This window comes from Trematomus bernacchii, unplaced genomic scaffold (assembly GCF_902827165.1).
Source record: "Trematomus bernacchii unplaced genomic scaffold, fTreBer1.1, whole genome shotgun sequence".
Taxonomy (NCBI): Eukaryota; Metazoa; Chordata; class Actinopteri; order Perciformes; family Nototheniidae; genus Trematomus; species Trematomus bernacchii.
Window position 1 is genome coordinate 8,527,497 of NW_022987547.1, and position 15,788 is coordinate 8,543,284.

General features: G+C 38.5%; 2 protein-coding genes across 3 annotated transcripts; one reads left to right on the forward strand and one right to left on the reverse strand.

The window, feature by feature from the left end:
- Positions 1 to 1,408: 1,408 nt before the first annotated feature.
- Positions 1,409 to 5,679, forward strand: ube2l3a (ubiquitin-conjugating enzyme E2L 3a). Its single transcript, XM_034123335.1, has 4 exons — positions 1,409 to 1,514; positions 3,807 to 3,902; positions 4,023 to 4,209; positions 4,963 to 5,679. Exons 1-4 carry the CDS (start codon positions 1,494 to 1,496, stop codon positions 5,115 to 5,117), a joined length of 459 nt encoding a protein of 152 aa, XP_033979226.1. The 5' UTR covers positions 1,409 to 1,493; the 3' UTR covers positions 5,118 to 5,679.
- An 884-nt stretch (positions 5,680 to 6,563) lies between these two features.
- ckmt2a (creatine kinase, mitochondrial 2a (sarcomeric)) lies at positions 6,564 to 15,420 on the reverse strand. 2 transcript variants are annotated; one of them, XM_034123602.1, is made up of 9 exons: positions 15,402 to 15,420; positions 12,820 to 13,005; positions 10,990 to 11,188; positions 9,913 to 10,323; positions 8,980 to 9,065; positions 8,070 to 8,193; positions 7,347 to 7,481; positions 6,981 to 7,106; positions 6,564 to 6,895 (listed from the first exon to the last, which is right to left on the reverse strand). In XM_034123602.1, exons 2-9 carry the CDS (start codon positions 12,963 to 12,965, stop codon positions 6,779 to 6,781), a joined length of 1,344 nt encoding a protein of 447 aa, XP_033979493.1. In that variant the 5' UTR covers positions 12,966 to 13,005; positions 15,402 to 15,420; the 3' UTR covers positions 6,564 to 6,778. The 2 variants fall into 2 exon arrangements, with proteins under 2 accessions (XP_033979493.1, XP_033979494.1); XM_034123603.1 differs by lacking the exon at positions 15,402 to 15,420 and having other exon boundaries at positions 9,913 to 10,134; positions 10,228 to 10,323; positions 12,820 to 13,009.
- Between the last annotated feature and the right edge of the window lie 368 nt (positions 15,421 to 15,788).

Here is a 15,788-nt window from a genome sequence, read left to right on the forward strand (position 1 = left end):
CTTTATGTAATACCTGAAGTTACTTTGTAGATGTGGGTAATGATGTGAACTATAAACAACCATTTCAAGACTCTAGTTACACCTGGAGTCACATTAACAAGCTACCCTGCATACAAAGTAATTAGACATGTTTGCACCTTTACCTGCATAATGATTACTTTTTATTTTGATACTCTAAGTATATTTGGATGCTAATACTTTTACTTGAGTAACATTCTAAATGCGGGACTTTCACTATATGAACATTTGAAACCTTCTAATTTTACCAATTTATCATACAGGGATTACCGACTAAGGTGAAATAATAAACTACTCTAAAATCCACCATCATAGCAAAATAACTTAATTCTTCTTTAAAAAAGTATGTATTATGCCAATTAAGTAACGCTTAAATAACATTATTATTATTTAAGGAAAGTTACTGTTTGTACCCGGCATTCAGAATTAAAAAGAGCAAGCTAAAATTACATTTTCACAGTAAAGAAAAGCAAAGACAAACAAATAAAAGTGGCAAGAACAAAAAAAAGTACAAACTTTTTTTCCAGTCAAAGGAGGAGATATCAATAACCTTTCATTTCTGAAATAAAACAATTTCAACTCAGTGCATCAGAATAAGGTCTGAAGAGGTAAAACCACTTGAGACCCCAAACAAAACCCTTCTCACATGAAGGGACCTGTAACCTACCACAAGAGGGTGCTACGTCCAAAGAGGCTCCACAGCAGTCTGCTGCACCTGAGAATCATATCAGTCCTCTGCAACAAGATAGTCCACAGAAGGTTGCTTCATCGACAGACGCCCCACACATTTTTCTAAGAACATTTATTTTATTTGAAACAAAAAATACGTTTCCACTACATGGCGTGTAGATGCTTTTATTGTTTTTGTATTGTTGCTATTTTTTGTTGTTGTAAATAAATAAAGTTTTGGGAAAAAAAGATGCTCCACTAAAAACTGAAGTTAATATTGGTTAGGTTTATTGGCGAGGATCTACAAATTAAAGGTTAAGCTATCCAGTAGGAAAGTTATCCAAATAAACCCACATTTACCAAGTGCACATTACAACACATTAATTAATCAATAATTATTATACCATTATAAAAAATATCTGGTGCTTAAATTGCCCATTCTGCAAAATTTGTATTTTTACTTTTTGACCTTTAAGTATATCTTGATAATAATACTTTTGTTCTTTTGCTTTAGTGACATTTTGAATGCAGGACTTTGACTTGTGTCTGAGTATGTTTACACTGTATTGCTACTTTTAATTAAGTAACTAATCTGAGTACTTTATCTGTCTCTGTTTAAATCTGTGTAAAAGAAGAAACTTTGCCCTCATCTGATTCTAACACGTTGCCCTCCATGCCGGTAGGTGGCGCTAACTCACCGGCCCGCAGGCTGTGCGCCACCTTAAACCCAGCGCCCAAATGTAAAGAAGTCGATCAGGAACGGAAAGAAACAGGAAGAAGGAGAAGAAGACAACATCGGTACCACAATGAATAGGAGACTACTGAAGGTAAACTAAAATATCTATAATTATTGATTTTACGCCGCTAGCGAGGGCTTAAATAACTTGTCTCGGCTTTATGAATATACATACACCACTGTCGACCAAGAGAAAGTTAATTTAACGTAATACTTTAGCGTTTATCTGTCCGACAAAAATGAGAGGATAATGACGTCCGACACACGGTGACTGAGAGGTAACTAGTTGTAAGTTTGAGACGCCGGTGTGGCGTGACACAGCACACAGCAGGGACATTTGTCAGGTAAAGCTTGAGGACGTACAATATAGTTTACATAAATATTGAATTGGGGGAGCTTATTTAACAGCTTCACGGTGAGAAGTGAGGCGGCTCTTTTTTACGCGCTGTCACTGTCTGAAGGCTGAAGAGAAAACATGGAGACTTTGGGGTTGGGACCTGACGTCAAGCCTCCTCTAGGCAAAATATCTCACAGAAAATGATTGTATTGTGAAATAAAACCGGATTTAATCTATTTTACCTTGATGAACGTTGGAATCTCTTTTCTTTTTTTTAAACAATAGCGGAATGTAACTACGTACATTTATTCATAGCTATTGTTATTCAGAATACATTTGAGGTATTATGTGACTATTTACAATTTTTTGGGCTACTTTATACTTTTACATTTTAGAGGTACTTGTTTCTTTTTACAGCTTTAGTTGCTTTTAATGATACAAGTTGATCATCTCTTTGTTAAATACATGTATCCCCAGACGTGTTAACAAAGGGATACATCATTTTGATATGGATAACCATAGTGACCACACAGCCATTTAATACAATGAAAGTCTGGGAGATTATAAGGCCTATTTTAAGTAGATTGTTCTCATAATGTTTTACTCTTATTTAAGTGGTGGTTTGAATTCAGGACCTACTTGTAAAATAGGATTTTCACAGTTTGGTATTGGTTGTTTCACTTCTACCTTTGTGTTGTGACAAATATCTAAATCTGTTTTAAAAAAAAATAATTTCATTTTAGTTTATTTTTTACTTTCTCTTTGGCTGTCCCTAGATTACTTACACTTTCACTTTGGTTTTGATTTAGCTGTGCGTATGATACGACATCCGGATACTTATGTCTTGTTAATACTTTCTGAAATCCCCTGATATTCCAGTTTTACATTACAGGTATATAACAGGGAAGTGTCTCCTGACAGGAAGAGGAGCAGAGATGTATTTAAAAAGAATTCACGAACATTGTAATAATAAAAAAGGGAAACATTAACTGATGCTCTATTGGTAAAGATCATAACCCTTACCACGTTTTCAGTCTGGTTGGTGAAAGAAGTTTTGATCAGAAGATTTTACTGGGGCGGCTGGGATGTTTCAGGTTACAAACATATGCCAAACATATTTGTTAATGATATGGCTTCTGGATTACTTAAAGGTGGGGTAGGTAAGTTTGAGAAACCGGCTCGAGATACACTTTTTGTTATATTCCATGGAATGCTCTTAACATCCCGATAGCAATGAATATCTTACAAAAAATTCATCTGTGGAAGCCGTAGTACTGTAAAAAGTACGACCAATCATTTTAGCCGGCCCGGCTAAAATAACTGGATGGCCTACCTGCCTGTCAGCCTTCCATCTGTGCACAAACTTATCTTGTGCTCTCATTGGTCATGTGCGCGTTCGTGTGTGTTGGAGGAGGGGCTCTATAAGGAAGTGGCAGATCTTTTCTGGCTGTGTATTTTCAAATTCTAGCGATCTCGAGCTGGTTTCTCCAAAATTACCTACCCCACCTTTAAGAGAGTTTAAAAAGATACTTTGGTTATTCATTGAAAAATCCCTGTTTTTTTGCCATAGATTTTAAATTGGCAGGGAGGAAAGACTGTGTCTGTAGTTTATGATGTTCCGGACCAAAGATCAAATTATCTGTTTTATTGCTGCTGAATTATAGGAAGTTAGAGGCATCCAATCCTTCATGTTTGATAAACAGGAATGCATTCGGGTGAGACTGTTCAGTTTATGTTGTTTTAAGTGACACTACAGAAAGTACTTAAAGGGACAGTTTACCCAGATATTAAAACATATTTTCCCCTTAACTTTTAGTGCTAGCCGGGCTTATTTATCAATGTAGATTGTTTTGGTGTGAAATAAATCTCGAATGCAATAATAATAATAAGCAATAACTCAAAATGTATGGTTACAAAAGTACACATTATTGCATCAGACTGTACACTCGCCGCTGGTGCACGTATACAAGCATAATCATTATGCATCATTGGGGTCCTGGTAATCCTATGATTTGATGCCATATAAAATCAATTGTTTTGTTTCAGGAGCTTGACGAAATGCGCAATGTCGGAGCGAAGCATTTCCGCAATATTCAAGTGGATGAAACAAATCTTTTGAACTGGCAAGGGCTCCTTGTTCCTGTAAGTATCGACTTGATATCTTTTGTATTGCTCTTTTGTAGCTAGTAGTTGTTATATCTTTAACGTTTTTATTAACTTTTTTCTGTCTCCCCCCATCTACAAACTCTTGTTTTCTTCAAGGATTCTGCTCCATATGACAAAGGAGCATTTAGGATTGAGCTCATCTTTCCCGCGGAGTACCCCTTTAAGCCACCTAAGGTCACTTTCAAGACAAAAATCTACCACCCCAACATTGATGAGAAGGGTCAGGTCTGTCTGCCCATCATTAGTGTGGAGAACTGGAAGCCAGCCACCAAAACTGATCAAGGTGAGCATGATGATTGGATAACCACATTTCAAAGAAGCTCATTCATCTTGTTTAAGCTGATCATGTAAGAACACATATGTGAGATGAGCTGCTATACAGAGATATGTTGGAACAAAAAAAGTGTTTTCTTTGCTCGGAAAGATTGTTTGATTTTGACTTCTTGCCTGAATATATATTTTACCTCAGTTATGTTTAAAACCCTTTAGCATAGTTCTTGTCTTAACATGAAAGCAAAAGTTATGGATTGAAGGCTTCATTTCTATTTGTAAATTTTTGGACTATCAGGGCTTGTCAAAAATGTTACCAAATGTTATATTAAGAAGCCCACTTGTTACCAAACATGTTGGGAGTCGTTTTAAAAAAAGCATACATACCGAAAACAACAGATGGAACCTCTATAGTGCAAACAAAGACACATTACATCGAAATGATTTCCACTGAACAGAAAATGAAAGCCAGAAATTCCCCTGGCATACCAACAAGAAATTGTGACAAACACCTGCTGTTACCGCTTGTAACCACAGGTGGCGCCAAATCAACCAGGAATTCAGGGGGAAAGTAACTTTAAGCACATTTACTCATGTTAACTGTAGTATTATTATACTTTCTCCACCACTGAAAGACGGAAATCATAATGATTCCGACTATTATGGTGTCAAAATGCAAGACAAGTTTCCTCCCTGCAGTTTGAGCTATCTAATCAAAGACTGTTGTGTATAACTTATGTATATTATGTTTCCCTCTCTCCTCCAGTGATTCTCAATCTCGTCGGTTTGGTGAACAGCCCCCAGCCGGAGCATCCGCTGAGGGCCGACCTGGCAGAGGAGTACAGTAAAGACCGTGCTAAATTCATGAAGAATGCCGAGGAGTTTACAAAGAAACACAGTGAAAAGCGGCCCGTTGACTGACGGCCCCTCACTGACGCTCGCTGCTGTTGACCTCCTCTCCGTGTCCCGTCAAAGAGCCCTGTTCTAACCCTTAAACTACACAGAGATGCCCTGTTCTAGCATACCTGCTCTTATTAGCACTTCAATCACTCCTTAATAGAGGCTTGTGTTTCCGTTTCACTTTGGCAAAAAAAAAAAAATCTGGAGTCTTAGGTGATAGGCTGGCCTCTAGGCGTCACCTTTTGCTTGTTTTGACTTCTTTCTACTGATTTCTTTTTAGATAAAAACAAGAAAAATTGTCAGAGGTGGCATCCTGGAAAGTTAAATATCAGAAAAGGATAAAAAGTGCTGTTCTGCCTACTTGGATGTTGAATGTTTTTTTTTTTCGATTATTAATTAGTTATTGCAGACCTGTTTACAGATTTTAAACTTCGTTTTCAACAACACAAATACCCAGTTAATCTAAAGCTGTTGTTTATATCTGTTTTTCTTTCTTTGTTTATACTTTCCCTTACGATACACTGTACTTTGTGAAATCACCTGTTGCAGTACATAAAAATTAAAGTTTGTTACTGATGCAGAATTCCTCATTCAATCTTTGTGAACATGAAAAAACATCCATGAGTTCCTTGATACGTTTTTGTATTTTGAAATGTTGGGGGAAAGTCTCTTATAATTAAAACTCCTTCATTTTGGAAGTTGGCCTCCAATTCAATAGAAAATTTGAATTTGAATTTAATACGAGAATATCCTCTCTTCAATTATTACCAACCCCTGCTTACCTCACTCATCAAAATGCTGGCAATATTAATATATAAAGAAAAGGCCTGATTGGTTCTAGCATTGCAATATAGTGTTCAACCTGCAGTATTGCTGTGGGCAGCAGTTAAACGGATCTAATTGACTTTTCTCCATCCATAAGCAAAATGTAATTATAGCCAGGAAACAGACTGACGGCTGACCATGCAGAGCACACCAGCAGACTCATGCTGTTACACATGAGAAGGCAATGGAGAACCCAAAGGACATGAATGAATAAAGATTTGACATTATTTACAGGCACTGGAACACGGGTAATAGGGCAACATAATAATCATTTTGTCATATACTTTAAGGGATAATCATGCAATACTTCTTGGAACTACAGTTCCCATAATGCTTTGGGAGGTGTATGAAGGATTAAAATGTTGCCATGCTAGATTGTACATTTACATTTGTATTATTAATCTGAAAGTGCAGAGTTACATGTATCCAAAGTAATCAAAAAAATGTACTGCAGTAAGAAATAGCTAAAATATTTGTATAAATATAAAGTAGTAGAAAATAAAATCACTTGAGTAAAGTATCTAAGAACAGTACTTGAGTAGATATACTTACTTACTTTCCAACTCTGTATTGAAATGCGTTTAGCTCTCAAGGCCACCATAGATGAGTCAAAGAAATCACAGAAAGGTCAAAGTGTTTATTGTTGTTGTTTTTATTGAAGTCAGGAATAGTGATGACCTGGAACTTGAGGTAGAATCCCCCCTAACTGCAGTCCATGACTAAAATGAGGTTATCATAAATCTTTGTTGGAGAAGTAAAGAAACACCTGTAGCAGCGGACAGACGGCTCTGAGGTTTGGGGGGAGCTCGGAGCAGAGAGCCCCCCACTAACACCGGTGCTGTGATGAGTTCAGCTTTTTACCTCCTGAACTGGGTGACGGGAGACGGGACTTTGATATCCTGTCCCTTTTCCATCTTCTTCTCACATTCAATCAGGTAGTTGACGCCATCCACCAACATCTGGACAAGCTCCACCTAAAAACACACAGCAAAGTTCATTTCCACAACAAAATATTGTCTCTATATATTTTTTAATGCAATATGATTTACTGTTCCTGACCTCAGATTTGCCCAGACGGTCGTTGTTGGAAATGTCGAAGGTGTCTCCAGTGGCAGCTGTGTCCACTCCACCTGTGCCTCTCTTCTGCAGCCGCAGGTTGTCGAGGATCTTGGAGAAACGTGTGTCCTGCAGAATAATTTCGGTCATAACTACAGTGAAATGCCACTTAATTTCAAGACCACAGATGCAAAAGTCAATTTGTATTGATCTGTGAAAGCTGTGGCATAAGTGAAGATTGGAAGTTAATCATTGATCTTGCAGAAACAAGAATTGGACAAATCAATCCCACCACAAGATCCCATCTGTATTTCTTATGTGTGTGTGTGTGCGTGCGTGCGTGCGTGTGTGTGTGTGTTAGGGTAATACCTTGCTGAGATTTGGCAGGCGCACGTGCACGCCAGCCCTGAGTCCGGTGCCCAGGTTGGAGGGACATGTGAGGATGTATCCCAGACGCTCGTTCCACATGAACTCCCAGCCTCTCTCCTGGATCAGCTGTTCCACCTATGAGACATCCCATAATAAGAGTTGAGTTATACTGTATACTGTTGCTGTATTTGGTGACACCCTAGATTTTTGGAAATGTATTTAGCTTCTTTACTTAATACATATATATTTCCCTATAATCTTATCACGCAATTACACTCACTACATTCCTGTTAACATTACAGTTCCTTCAATTTCCAATTACTGTACACCCGTCGACCACAAATACAAACATAGTTTATTATACTATATGTATCTTTCATTTTATCCTTAGATTTGAACTTCTGCACTATGTTATGTGTCTTGGTTAAAAAAAACTGTTATTAGACAAGTTAAACTGTTGACTTAATGATGATAATATCCAATATGTGTCTAAATATTTTACTATAAACAAAAAATCTTAACCTTATACTAGAGGAAAAATCAGAGGATCAAGTGTGTATGATTCATCCATGTGTACAAACTTTCATAGCAACCCCTCCAAAAGTTGTTTAGACTTTTCTGTGAGACCATAATTCTGGGCAGACAAACCCCACTATCCCTAAAGTAAGATGGCTGCTCCGTTGCTGCATCATGTCTGTGTTTGTTTCACAGGCTCCACTCTACCTGTTTGAGTCCTCTGCAGAATCTCTCAAACACTCTCTTCATGTTGCCTCCCTTCTCCATGGAGATGACTCTGGTGTGGTCCTCCTCATTCACCCAGATCAGGAAGGTCTTCTCATTGTTGTGCCTGAAGAGAAACAGCTAAAGAGTCTCACTAAAGAGCTCTCAAGGTAGAACACTCCTTTCATTACAGGAGACGACTCATGGTCGAAACATTTTATAATCATGCTGCCTGTCTGCATTAATATGTGAGAGACATGCATTTATAGCAGCATAATACACACCAAATATAAAACACAAAAACAATGTCCTGTTGGTATATTTGTCCAGCAACATGCATCAAAAACAGGGCAATATCTTAACACTTATTGAGCGTCACAGTGTCGCATTTAACTGCTGAGATGTTTTAGGTTGTGTACATTTAAACTACTTTATATACTGTTGGGTGGTTTATTGTACAGCAATGTACACACAGTTAAAAAAGATATGTTCTATAAGATTATTATTTGCATTGCTGTCCTGTGAGCACCATGTATCTCTAAAACCTTTTTACTTTTCACACGTTCAGAAAAAAAGGCCTGTTTTCAGATGAGTTGTTATGCATTTTCCTGCTGATCCGAGATATTTTTTAATTGTTTATTTAGCTTAAGAAGTTTGTGTATTCTCGACCCACTAAGGAACACTTCTATACTAGTTCATCACAAACATTCACATTTGAAGCACCAAAACAGGAGATACATGGTTTTCATTGAACAGGAAGTGGAAAAAGAATTGTATATCAAAAGGTAACAAAGCTGCCAGTATAAGAAGGTGTACTAAGTGACTTTCCAACACCGAGTTCATCACTGACATGGGTCAGTCTCTGTCTATAGAGTCACACAGCAGACATGCAGGAGAGCTGAATAAACCCTACCAGATGCCCCTGGCGTCAGGCCAGTCTCTGGCCATAAAGGCACATGTCAACAGAGGAGAGACAGGCTTGTCAAACAGGAAGTGGTCCTGAAGGTGGGAAAGGAGGGTAAAGAGAGGTAGAAAACAGAGGGAGGAGGACGTTAAAATGAACTACTTCTAAAACTAACTGTGTTCCCGAGGAGAGAATAGAATAAGGGTTAGGGAGGACTTCTCAGACCGGGAGAGGGTGAGGCTCGATGCATTGCAAAGCATTTCCTCTCATTACTGGCAGCACTAACAGCATGGGGAGTTCTTACCAGATTCCCCTGGAATCGGGCCAATCTCTGGCCATGAAGGCCGAAGTGAGTAACGGAGAGACTGGCTTGTCAAACAGGAAATGATCCTTTTGTGGCGCAGTGGGAAATAATCAGAACAGGAAGGTCAATAAAAAAGTTTGAAGGTTAAAGAGAGCTACTCTAAGATGAGTAGATGATACATTTTCAGGGTAATTCTGTTGGACTTAAAGTGATAGTTTTACATTTTAGAAAATGATAAGTTAGAAGAACAGTACAATTACTGTGCTAGATGTGGAGTAGATATGAAGCTGGAGCCTGCAGATATCTGCTAGCTTAGCTTAGCATAAAGACCGGAAACACAGGGTAACCTTTTTAATTATTCAACTACTATCGCCTCTTCATGCTTGTAAAATCCTTAAAAATGATACTAATCAAGAGGGGGAAAAAGTTTGAACTTCTCACAAATGATGTCCACAGTATAAAACCAAGACTATATAAACTGTGATAAGTGGTCAGGTTTTCCTAAAAAAGCTGCTCTGTGAATATAAAACTGGGACAACTCTTTAAATATTCAGAAGAAAATGATGACCAATTATGACTTTGGGTATTGTAATCAAAATATGAATATAGTTTCTGTGTCTAACAAAGATGAAACTCACGTCAATGAGCTGCTGCTGCTCCTTGTCTGTCAGGTCTTGCAGGCCGTAGTAGCGTCCGGCCAGGTCTCCCTGCAGGCCGGCCAGGGCCGTCACCACCACCCGCTCCACCTCACGGCGCTCCGCCCTGGAGCAGGCGGGGGGGAGGCTCAGCCCGCGGATACTGCGCCCAGTGCGGACACGGGACGACAGGACGTATTTGTCGTCAAACACGCCATTGGTTATCTGGAGGTTGGAGAAAGAGGAGAGAAAGAAAAATAGTTGTAATACATTAAAGAACAGCAGGTGGATGCAGGGATCATGCAGTGGTGTAAACACCTTGGAGGCGTCCAGGTCAGTGGGGTGAGTCATGGTGGTGGGGTCGTAGCCGTTGTGCCTGTCTTTGATGATGGGGTCAAAGAGTTCAGAGAACACCTGGGGGGAACAGAGGACAGAGTAAAGTGTATTTTTTTCTTCTTCAAACAATATAAAATTCTAAAATCCAAAAATAACTTTGAACCTTTAATTAAAATCATGTTAAGTGTCCTTGATGAAGGTAAATACTCTTTTCAAGGAATATATCCGGTAAATCAAATATTGACATTTGTTTCAAATTGTAATCCAACAGAGGAGGTGAAGGGACTTCAATGTAGCCTTCCTTGAATGTTTAAAAAATAATATATTCGCACATATATACAAAGAAAACCACAACCACTATAAAGAAAGACAATGAAATATGAATAGTCATACCTTAAAAAAATAATAAAATAATAATTAATCAAAGTTTCAAAACTAAGTGGTAATATAAAATTGATAAGTAAAATGTACCACAAAATCTATAATACCAAGTTGAGATCCATTACAATAAAACCATTACGTTTTTTCAGATGGTATTTTAATGGATATTGAAAGCCTTCAGTCTCAATGACCTCCATCTAAGCACTCGCTGCATGGCTAGCTGCTGCTCATTAAGCTCATTACTCAGCAAATTAAAACATTTATGAACTCATATATTCTCTCATCTGGATTTGGTGCAGCTGGTCAGTCAGAGGACATGGTTAAAAGAAAGGTAATTACAACGTGACCTTTGACCTCTCATACCTCGTAGCTCTCCTCATCACCAGCCACACAGCCCACGGTCTTGATGAAAGGGTGTCCGGGGTTGTCCACTCCGGTTTGGATGCACTGGTCCAGGGTCCAGTTGTTGGGGGTGATCTTGTCCCTCAGTCTGCCGTAAATGGCCGGAGTCAGAGCCTTAGCCATGCAGTTGTTGTGTTTCCTCAGGTCGGGGAAATCAGAGCTGCAGGAAAATGAAGAAGTGGAAAGAAAGAAATTGTAGGGTAAAAAGAAGCTGTACTCAGTCTATTAATGATCCTAAACTATGGTTACATCATGCTTTTTCAACAAGTTATGTTTCAAAATGCCCTGAAGAAATCTTTTGTGAAAATAATCTGCCTTAAACAAGAACAAGTGTCCACATTGAAGTCGGCATTTACCTGTTTTTTGCCATTTTGGGAAGTAACAACTAGCTGTACTCACAACATCAACATATTATACCCTTCATAAGTTGATTATATATATATATATATATTTACACCCAGACACAGCGCCACCCTGTCATCGATTTAAGGTTGTGTTTGTTTCCAACTGATTAATGTCGGACAAATATGAACTCTTTTAGCTCCATTTTTGGTCCCTACCGACTCCTGAGGGAAATTGATGGTGCTTTAGCTGCTGAATAAAACAGAACTCTGGAAAACTTTAGACTAAGGGTTTATTGTCTCTGTATCAACAACATCTTTTGCATTACATACATTCTTAGTTAATAAATTGAAACTTTACAATTGCAAAGGAGACATCCTGTTTCAACCAGAAACCACATTAAGAGAGAAAAATGCTTTAACATTTTTACTTTAATACAAATATATATAGTCTATTTATAAGTAAAGGTAGTATAACTCAATTTAAAGCGATTTAAAAGCAATTAACAACAGTGTGTGTGTTTGTCATTACTCTGCTCATGTATCAATTACGATGTACGCAGTGGTGCTAAAGATGAGAAGGTGAGAGGGGGAAAAGTTCTGTGAAAGAGCTGGACAGAGGGAGGGAGTGAGTCAAAGGTAACATAGATGAAACTCAAGAGCGTCAGAGATCAGGGCAAATGATTCCAGAATCACGCTGTATGACCTCTCTGCTCTTTAATACTCTCAGTTTTCCACTTACGCAATCCACACTCAAAATGTTTTGATGACATACCGTTTTTTATATAACACTTTTACTATATAAATGAATTAACACTTCTGATGTCAACTTTTAGCAGCAGTGGAAAAGGTATTCATATCCTTAACTTAAGTAAACAGACTCATACCACAAAATAGTAGAGTATTATGGACAAGAGGTGGTGAAAGTATGCATTTTTTACTTGAATGATCTCAGAAAAAACACCTGCTTTCTGCTTTGTGACATTGCATTCTCCAGCTAATTCTATATTAGTATATTTAGCTTTAGAAGAAGGAGAATTTAAAGGAACACTTTATCCTTCAATTACTTAAAAAATAATGAGATAAATGTAGTGTAGTAAAGAATACATATTGTTTCCTCTTAGCTGTGTTGGAGTTAAAGTATAACGTTTCATAAATGTGAACACTCAAAGATCAAATAACTGAAAATTGTACTTAAGTAATGTACTTGTCTATATGTGTATATAAATAAGTTTCATTCCACCAATTCCCCTTAGTTGTTTCTGTTGTGGTAACGCAAAGCAATGAGTCATTGTTCTGAAATGAACAAGTGATGTTGCAAAGCATGTAGTCAGTTTTTAAAATATCTGTCTTAACAGGTTGATAATTATAGAGCTTGAAGTATTCACTGACAAGTCAATGTCACCCCTCTATCTGTGTGTTTCTATCAGCCCTGTGGTGTTGGTCTTACCTAGGGGGGTAGAGCTTCGTCCTGGCCTCAGCAGCTAGGGTGTTATCACTCATCAGGAAACCAGTCCCCATGGTTCCCGCGCCCAGGCTGGCCAACAGCACAGCCCCGTTGCGTCCGGCGATCATACGTGTGAAAGAGCCAGCCATCTTTCTGATAGTAGGTAACTCTTTATAAGAAACAAATGAGCTGTTGAAAAAGAAAGACATAATAAAAATGTAAAAAAGAACCCACTAAATATAAATTCCTATTATTCAAGTTCATTATTTGGCATTGATGAAAAATCTGTTGCTCATTCATACCCCTGCAGAAATAATATTGTCCGATCATATTCAGGTTGGATATCCAGTGTACAGTAGGCCTACTGCCGTAACCCTACACTTCTCACGGTTATGGCCAGACATGCTAGCATTTAAGCATTTCAAAACATTACACAGCAAAAAATCTATCAATTATATTTTATTTAGCTTCAAATTCAACTTTTGTGAACTTTGACCCGTAAATCGTAACCTTACCAATATCAAACTGTCTTCATAGTAATGAACAGTAAAGAATAGGCAGAAGCTAGCAAAGCTAATTAGCTTTGGCGTACTAGCTACTTTTATTTGAAATCTTCTGTGGTAGTATAAACTGCTCATCAGTAATTATTTATTAGATCCAAAGGATGTAAAAACCTGAGAGCAAAATGTCTGAGGAGTTTTACAACCAAGAACTGGAAATAAAAAAGCTCAATGAAAAACGGAGAGGTATGCCCACTAGCGCCAACATGTACCTGTATGGCTATGTAAAGCACTTTGAATTGCCACGTGCTGAAAAGTGCTATATAAATAAGATTGCCTTGCCTTGCCTTGCCTATCATACCAATGGATAGACTCTTTCATTAGCACATGTAAGGTAAATCACACCGGCTGGGATTAAGACCCCTGGGTTTTTCCTTTTGAACAGTAACAAGCTTAGAGTGGGTGGCAGGTGGGACAGCTCTTCCCCTTAGCTTCTTAGCATTAGCAGTCTCCCACCTGCAGCTCTCATACATCCACTAAGGCTTAGCTAATGAACAGACGTCTGTCTAAAGCTGAAAGGAAAAAGTGGGACTTGAGACAGCTCAGGAAGAAATCCGTCTGTAGTAGTCAGTAAGGAACAAAGTATATTTTCAGTATTGTTAATATTGTCTAAATGTCCATCAAGATGGATTTCAAATGTTAAATGCAATACTTGAAATAAATGTTCCTAATGAAAGGTCAGATTCTTTGCCAGTCCTCATTTTCCTTCACAGAGGGTAAGTAGAGTCCACGAGACTGTGTCTTAATATAGAAGGAAGCTGGAAGGACATCATTACTCCTGTTAATCCTGTCAAAGTAAAGATGGCTGATCTGAACTGCACTAGTAACCGAGGAGTAAAGCATTCCCCCAATACACCACAGGACTTTTTATACTGAATTTATCTCAATGACTCTCCTCTTAATGATTAGAGGTGAATCATGCACGTCTGTCCGTCCTGGGAGAGGGACCCCTCCTCTGTTGCTCTCCCTGAGGTTTCTCCCATTTTTCCCTTTAAACTGTGGGTTTTTCTCCGGAAGTTTTTCCTTGTACGATGTGAGGATCTAAGGACAGAGGGTGTCGTTTTTTCTCATACTGATATTCTGCACAAACTGTGCTGTTGTATTAGCTGTAAAGTGTCTTTACTGTAGGGTATTTTTTACTGTATGTACAGCACTTTGGCTCGACCAAAAATCGTTTAAAAATATGCTATATAAATAAAACTTGATTTGATTTGATTTGAATGACAGTGGACTCTTTGGGTCAGTGGTAATATTATTTATAGATCACTGGAGAAAGGTTATGCTGCCAGGATACAGTGCCAAGAAACATTCATCCCTGGCTGACAACATAGTGACATTATGATCTGGTCACAAGATGGGACCCTCATGAGGTGAGAGGTGACGCAACTAACATAGACGTGGAAATGCAAGAATTTTAGACCTTCATGCCAATCTGCAATCTCATCCTGTCAAGCATTCCCTGCAAACTGACCCTGTGGATCTAGGGTCTTATGGTAAGGATTACTCCAAATCACTGACCACTGTGACCTTTTAACTCTGCGGGAGTCTGTTTAGGACGTCAGAGCAGCTTCGTCCTCTGCAGAGGACACAGCAGAGTTAACATCAACTCTGAATTTAGTAAAATACCTCAAAAGGATGTCAAAAATATATATTTTCAAGCAAAGTGCAACAACAAACTGCTTGGAGAGATTTTGACTGCAAAAGTTTCTGAACCATATGCATAAATCAAGTTCTGCATCTTTGCAGTACTTTTTCTGTTACACATCAGCTTGAATTTGTCATCTCATCATTACTTCGGCTTCAATCCACCATCCCTATTTAAAGCATAACTTTTAAATCATGCACTCAATTGGTAAGCCTGCGTATGTAAACTAAAAATGTCAAAAGCATGCCAAAAGATCAAAGTCAAGATGGTGTGTCTGTATATTCTCTGAAACAGATTTTACAAATTAATCCACAAACAGTTTGCGATGCATGGAGCTAGTCGAGCTGTTCTGCAAGACAAATAAGAAAGAAGGTACATACCTGTAGGAAAGCTTCTGTGCCTTCTTGCTTAAGGTGTCTTGTTAAAGAGCTTTTCACTCTCCTCTCTCAGGGGACTCCGCCCCCTCATGCAGGATTAAAAAGTGGAGGCCAATCATAAGTTCAGGAACAAACCAATGAAGGGCCACCAACATGAGCTACACCGGTACAGACCGATCAAGTTGAGCTACGATTAAGCATGACCACAGAGGGTCCGATATCACCGTCCTGTCTGACCTTGATATTTTCCACTTACACGTTTATTCACACACACACACACACACACACACACACACACACACACACACACACACACACACACACACACACACACACACACACACACACACACACACACACACACACACACACACACACACACACACACCA